At 36.3% G+C, this 7,679-nt stretch overlaps 1 protein-coding gene across 1 annotated transcript in view; it reads right to left on the bottom strand.

Moving 5' to 3' along the window:
- The window catches only part of CFAP54 (cilia and flagella associated 54), a 236,245-nt gene that overhangs the window by 162,429 nt on the left and 66,137 nt on the right, over positions 1-7,679 (bottom strand). The window contains exons 20-22 of the mRNA XM_015559991.1: positions 5,107-5,283; positions 1,183-1,275; positions 740-925 (exon numbers count right to left, since the gene is read on the bottom strand). Of these exons, the coding sequence (XP_015415477.1) occupies positions 740-925; positions 1,183-1,275; positions 5,107-5,283 (456 nt within the window). The remainder of the gene's footprint in view (positions 1-739; positions 926-1,182; positions 1,276-5,106; positions 5,284-7,679) is intronic.

Below are 7,679 nucleotides of genomic sequence, written 5' to 3'. Positions count from 1 at the left end.
TATATATATATTCATTCCAGGAAAAACTGTTATTATAAAAAGCAAACTCATAAGAGAAGGAATTATTCCTGCTTTATGAGATTAAATTGCAATAATGGAAAACATGTATTATAAAATTACATAGACATAATTCATATGTATGTATGTGCATGTATAACACCCATATATACACACACAGATGAAAGTATATCTCCTGTTCTCTCCATATTGGCACTACTGACATCTTGTACTGGATAATTCTTTTTTTATATATATTTTATTGATTTTTTACAGAGAGGAAGAGAGTGGGACAGAGAGTTAGAGACAGTGTGCCCGCAAAAAAAGTGCATGCCCTTGACTGGAATCGAACCTGGAACCCTTCAGTCCGCAGGCCGACGCTCTATCCACTGAGCCAAACCAGTCAGGGCTTGGACTGGATAATTCTTCGTTTTTGGGGCCGAGCGCTGTCCTTTACATTGTAGAATGCTTACCAGTATCCCTGGCCTCTACCCACTAGATACCAGTAGCACCCCTCTAAATTGTAGCAACCCAAAATGTTTCCAGACACTGCAAATGTCCCCTGGGGGCCAAAATTGCCCCAGGTTAAGAACTGCTTCTCTGGATGATAGAATATCAGATAACAATCATTTTTTTTCTTTTTTCATTTCAGTATTTTTTTTCCCCCCATCAGATATTACTTAATAACTGCTCAATGGAAAAACACGTAAAGAACAAAAATATGAGCAGAAATCTCTTGTACCTGGGTCAGGAACATCCGAGCAGTAACAGCAGAAAGAGGTGGATAAATGAGAATGGGTTTAGTTGTCTCCCCAACAGCATTACCGACAAGCTGCCCGTTAGAAGAATAAGCAGCAATTGCAAAGACATATTTTTCATTGGTTTCCAAACCTTTCACTTCAAAAATGCTTTTACCATCCGCTGGTATCTATTAACAAAAACATTCCAAGTTACGTATGAAAATTAAAGTAATGTAAATTTAAGTATATAGTTAAGTAAACCTTATATATAAAAAAAAACATTTTCATTTACTGTTAGATTTTAGTCAGACTCAAGTTGAAATGAGAGAAATTCACTGAAATGATAATGACTTCATAAAGGAAAAAACTGTCATTAAATGAGATGTTTGGTAAGATTTCTTGACAATTAGAGGTTTGTTTTGTTTTTATTTTTCATTTGACATACCGCCTCTCCTGAGTTTGGGAGACGATTATTATTTAGTCTCACTTTTCCATGGCTCCCTTCTGCTTTGCAGCCCAAAATGCGGTACCACGACACCTGCCGAGGAGAGAGACAAGCCCAGCATCTGTAGTCTGGTTAACAAGGCATTCAATTTCCTTTATCAGGATGTGGCAAAGAAATGAAAATGTAACTATGCAAGTCTTAAAACATGACATCTAGGTTTACAAAAGTACTTAGGTTTAATCTTTTTTTTAAAAGGCAAATATAGGCTAGTTTACCTGGGACTAACAGGATAAAATACTATTCATTCTTAATTATTTTAACTACCACTAACTGAGCAGTTCCTACATGCTGAGTATTGCTAGGGAATTTACATATGCTTTCTAATATTCACAACATCACTATAAGTTGGGATTACTATTGTCATTTTGCTTTACAGAAAATGAAGACACAGAGATGTTTAATAACTGGCCCAAGGTCAGATAGTGCCAGGGAGTGGCTCCAAAGATGACTTAATCTTGATGGGGAAAAAGACCAACACTGGAATGATTTTCAAATTTTATTTAATAATATATGACAAAAAAGTAAGTGGAAAAAGAAGCAAGATACTAAACTATAGTATTTAATATAAAATATAAAAATACATGTTAAAAAAAGCCTGGAAGAAAATGTTCCTAAATAAGAATAGTGGTAGATTTGGGGTAATAAAGTGGTAAGATTATGGGTAATTTTTTTTCTCCAGTGCATGCATCTTTTGATATCCTTTTGATAATTCTTAAATATAGGTATAAACTAGGGGTCCTCAAACTACGGCCCTTGGGCCACATGCAAATACAAATATTGTATTTGTTCCTGTTTTGTTTTTTTACTTCAAAATAAGATATGTGCAGTGTGCATAGGAATTTGTTCATAGTGGGGTTTTTTTTTTTAACTATAGTCCAGCCCTCCAACGGTCTGAGGGACAGTGAACTGGCCCCCTGTTTAAAAAGTTTGAGGACCCCTGGTATAAACCAAAAGTAAAATGCACATTCTACTCAAACAACCAAACTTAAACTTGATTAAATGCCTAGACAATGGCCCTTCTGCCAAAATGTCAAAATAACGGAAATCCTTTATTGTAATGAACTATTCTCACTATAAGGAAAGGGAGCAAGTTGATACCTAGGGACCAGCATTATTCGGAGCCATACTGACCAGGGGTTAAGAACAGAGGATTTGTCATCATTGTGGCATTCCCTTTTCCCCATAGATTCCGCCTCACAACATCTCAATTCCTAAATTACAAGGAAACTGGATGACAAGCGAAATGTAACCTTCTCTAAGGAGCAAAGGCTTCTCACAGCTTAGTCTGCTATCTCTTCTTCTGGGTCATCAGAAAACCCTCATTGTGTCTTGTCTGTTCAAGTAGTTCTCAACTCGGACTACGCAGCAGAATCACTTTTTAAAATACGCTTTGTACAGAATCAATCATTTAAAAAAATTACATACACCCGAGCCTGCATGGCCTCAGTGAATAAGAATTTCTGGTGGAGGTGGCCAAACTTTGTGTTTCCAAAAAAATTTTCTCAAGTGATTAAGGAGCCGTATACAAAGTCAGGAGAACTCTAAGGACAGAGAGTCCTGAAGGAACTTGGAAGCTGGAGGTTGGGAAAAGAAATCAGACGAATCTCACACAAAAATGAGAAACTAACTTTCCTTGACCGCCCATGCAAAAAAAAATGAACCATTTTTCATAAAGAGAAAAAAAAGGAAGTTTATGCTTATGATTTAGACCGTTATTGCTCTAAGCTAAGCTCTATTTATCAACCAGAATTTGAAGGGTAAAATTCTCTCTAAAAGCATATTTACAAGCAGGCTTTATATTTTGTTCCACAGATGAAAACATCTTAGTTTATATAATTACTTATAAGAAGCAATGTGTGATTAGAATCTACATAAGAGTAATGACACCATAAACAAATCATCACTAACTTCAGAAGTAAACATGCATAAATAGCATCAGCACTTTCAACTATTAAGACAGATTTTAATGAAACAAATACCTTAACAGTGATTTTGATCAAACAAAAGATGGCTGAATTCTCAAACCAGAAAATGTATTTAAGCCCACAGCACCATCTAGTGCTGCTCAGTAGGAAGCAGACAGTAATTTCCTAGAGTATATAACTCTGCTAATGTATTACATAAATAAACTTAATATAATGTGGCCCGGCCAGCGTGGCTCAGCGTTTGAGTGTTGACCTATGAACCAGAAGGTCACAGTTTGTTTCCTGGTCAGGGCACATGCCTGGGTTGCGGGGTCGATCCCCAATGTGGGGCGTGCAGGAGGCAGCCGATCAATGATTCTCTCTCATCAATGATGCTTCTATCGCTATCACCCTCTTCCTTCCTCTCTCAAATCAATAAAATATAGATTTTTTAAAACAAAAAAAAACCTTAATATAAAGTGCTAAGTCCAACAACTACAAGTCAAATATGGGACTCATGTCTTCCTATTTCTAAGCATTATGAAATAAAATAGTCACTAATTTAAAATGCATAAAAAATAAGATTTTGGTAAAATAAACCAAAACATTTGAAAAACAACAACTAAATCTCTTGGTAAATCATCCAGTCATGGTTCTGCTCGAAATTTCTAAAATCAGTGACTCCCTATTCTTTCAACATATCCAGAAAAATCTAAAGTTGAACCTTAAAATGGCTAGCAATTGGAATAACGCATTTATTATAGCGCAGTTAGACATAAGACAAATGATACTTCTATTCCCCCAATTATAAGGCATTGGGAAAATGGTATTACCATCTATCATCAGTCTAAAACTCCTCAAAGACTAGAACCATGTTTTATTTGTGTTTATTTTTATACCTCAATTACCTTACGCTGCTTGATAGATGATAGATACTCAATGCTCATTGGACAATGTTTACGAAAAAATAAAAATTAAATCATGTAATCATGGTTACATTATTAATTGCTTTTAGAAAACTTTACTACGTATATTTAATAAGATATGAGGGGAAAAGTTAATATACCAAGAATATTATATAATACTTAATTTAATTTTCACAGTAAACATATTTTACAAATGAAAGCACAACAAAACATAGAGCACCTCAGGAAGTATAATCAGATTTCCTAGAGAGTCCTACTGCTAGCAGGTGGAGCTGGAATTTTTAAACTTGCATCTGACTTTCAAGCCCATGCCCTTCCCACTATACCAGGTCAGTGTAATCTCAAGTGGAAGTCCTAAAAGAATCAAAGACACAACTTTAATTTTTATATAACATCAAAGAGCATGTTGTTGATCATCCAAAAGAGGAAAAGGTAATATTTAAAATATAAATTAGGTAGAACCAAATGTTTGTGAGGAAACTAAAATCTCAAGTTACAGTAACATTTAGGCTGAATTCCAAGGCATTGAGGATGGAAAAAAGAGCACATTCTTCAATAAATACATAAAAATGTGTGACTTATAATATAGTTGGAATTGTCATTTGTGTGTTTGTATTAAAAGCATCCCAATTTACTTGGAGGAACTTTGGAAAGAACACTAAATTCACCATCCCCAAATTCATCTCCATCATTGACTCTGAGAATAACATCTACCCTCTTCAACTATCACACTAGAATGTCAGCATATGACTCTGTCATGGTGATGAAAATACTTACAAATGCTTCTCTACTGTTTCTCTTTATTATATATGTGGGTATAGCAGGACTATAAAGAGCATAAAGGGAACCAGCATAAAAAGGAAAAGATCATGAAGAAACTAAGTATAATTACTACATTAGAATATTAATCCCAGTGTTCAGTGCCTATAAATAAGACTAGTCAGGCCCTAAAAGCAATAAAAGTATCAATCATTGTAGTCATAAAAGTACTTATATTGCATTGCCAGAAGTAAAGATAATAGTGGACAACATACCTTAACATCTGAAATAAATGGAGCAGGTTTCAACATCACAGAACAATGAGTTCGGGATAGCAGGATAGGTGGAGGAGGGATTCTGCTTTTCTTTTCTTTTGAACTTTCCATATTTTTCAGATACAAATATTGAGCATTTTGTTCTACTTCAACCTTCTCAATTAAAGAATATGCTTCCTATAATAAGGTGTGAAAACAGAAAAATATATTTCAAGAGCTTTAATTTCACTTATATTTGTAGTAATATTACACAACACTATCTACACTAATAAAAGAGAAACATGCAAATTAACCATAACGCAGCCACTCCTCTACAACCACAAGCCACGACCACCAACCAATCAGGAGTGAGTATGCAAATTTACCCAACTAAGATGGTGGCAGCCACAGAGTTGGAGCAAGCAGGAGGCTTGGGTTCCCCCTGGCAGTGGAGGAAGCCAAGCTTCCTGCCTTCCCTGGCCCGCCCTGGCTCCCCTCAAGGAAGCACTGGGAAAAGGCCCCCACCCATGCACCAGGCCTCTATCTATATAATAAAAGGGTAATATGCAAATTGACCCTAACAGCAGAGCGACTGGGAATCACTGGACACTATGACGCTCAATGCAGGAGCTGTCCCCTGGTGGTCAGTGTGCTCCCACAGGGGGAGCTCTGCTCAGCCACAAGCCAGGCTGCCAGCTGCCAGCAGAGTGTTGGTGGTGGGAGCCTCTCCCACCTCCTCAGCAGCGCTAAGAATGTCCAACTGCAGCTTAGGCCTGCTCCCCGCTGGCAAGTGCACATCCCCCGAGGGCTTTCAGGCTGCCAGAGGGATGTTTGACTGCCAGCTTAGGCCCAGTCCCTCTGGGAGCGGGTCTAAGCCAGCAGGTGGACACCCCTCAAGGGGTCCCAGACTGTAAGAGGGCATAGGCCGGGCTGAGGGAACCCCCTGAGTGCACAAATTTTTGTGCACCGGGCCTCTAGTCTTGTTATATATAGTTCTTCGAGTCTTGGTGGTATACATATTTCAAGCACTGAATGATTCTGCAGAAATTTTAAAAATAGCTACTAAATAAAGATAAGTAAAAAAAATAGTTATTAAGACAGTAGTGTCATATATATGTCTAATTTGTTTATCATTATTATATATTAATATGAGACATTTCATTTTTTAATCAAATCCTCTGAATATCTATCATCATATTTCTTTTTTTTTAATATGTTTTATTGATTTTTTACAGAGAGAAAGGGAGAGAGATAGTTAGAAACATCGATGAGAGAGAAACATCGATCAGCTGCCTCCTGCACATCTCCCACTGGGGATGTGCCCGCAACCCAGGTACATGCCCTTGACCGGAATTGAACCTGGGACCTTTCAGTCCGCAGGCCAACGCTCTATCCACAGAGCCAAACTGGTTTCGGCTATCATCATATTTCATTGTCCTTAAAAAGTTCATAATGCAATCATCTACATTTATACTAGTGAACTGTACACCTACTCTTAATGCAACTTGAAATGTAACTCTCAAGCAATGAGACTATTAGTATATGTGGTTTTTAAATGAATATTATTGAGAGTTTCTTCCTATTAGCAAGAAGAAATAAAGCAGTTAAAAACACTTATTCTGTATACCTGAAGGAAAGGCAATCAAAAGAAAGAAAACATGGGAACCAGAAGACCTAAATGATATTCAAAATAGGACTAAATATATCATCAATAATAATACATGTAAATGGGTTAAAATCCTCTTTTAAATTAAATTAAAAGCCAAAAGCACTCTAATTGAGCTCCAAAGCAAAAACCTATGTAAACATTCAAATTCAATGTATGATAGAGAAGAAACAGCCTTTCCAACAGATAGTACTGGGACAATTAGACATCTACATGGACCCCTACATCACACCAAATACAAATATTAATTCAAAATTAGTTACAGATCCATGGGTGACAGCCAAAATATTCTTAGAAGAAAATGGAGTAAATCTTCATGACCTAGGATTAGGATTTCATCAAAAATTAAAAGCTTCAAATGATAACATCAAAAAAGTGAAAAGACAATTGACAGAGTGAGACAAAATATTTACAAATCTTACATCTGCTAAGAGGCCTGCATTTAGTATATATAAAGAACGGTTATAAATTCATATAAAACAACAAATAACCCCACTAAAAATGGACAAATAACCCCACTAAAAACCCAACATTTCTGAATCATAAAGAAATAGAAAATATGAACAGACCAATAACAAGTAAGAAAATGATCAATAATCAAAAAACCTCCCACTAAAGAAAAACACAGGACCAGATGGTTTCACTAGTGAATTCTACCAAAAATGTAAAGAATAATTAATGCCAATCCTTCTCAAACTCTTCCAAAACTTGATGAGAAGGGATATTTCCAAAATGACTTTACAAGGTCACCATTACCCTGGTACCAAAGCCAGAAAAGGATAATACAAGAAAATTACAGACCAATATTCCTGATGAACATAGATGGAAAAATCCTTAACAAAACATTAGCAAACCATATTTAACAGTATACTGAAAGACTCATACACAGTGATTAAGCAGGATTTACTCCGGGATTCAAGGATGGGTC

The sequence above is a fragment of the Myotis davidii genome, unplaced genomic scaffold (genome assembly GCF_000327345.1).
Source record: "Myotis davidii unplaced genomic scaffold, ASM32734v1 scaffold13, whole genome shotgun sequence".
Taxonomy (NCBI): domain Eukaryota; kingdom Metazoa; phylum Chordata; class Mammalia; order Chiroptera; family Vespertilionidae; genus Myotis; species Myotis davidii.
This window is presented reverse-complemented; position numbering and strand designations above follow the sequence as displayed.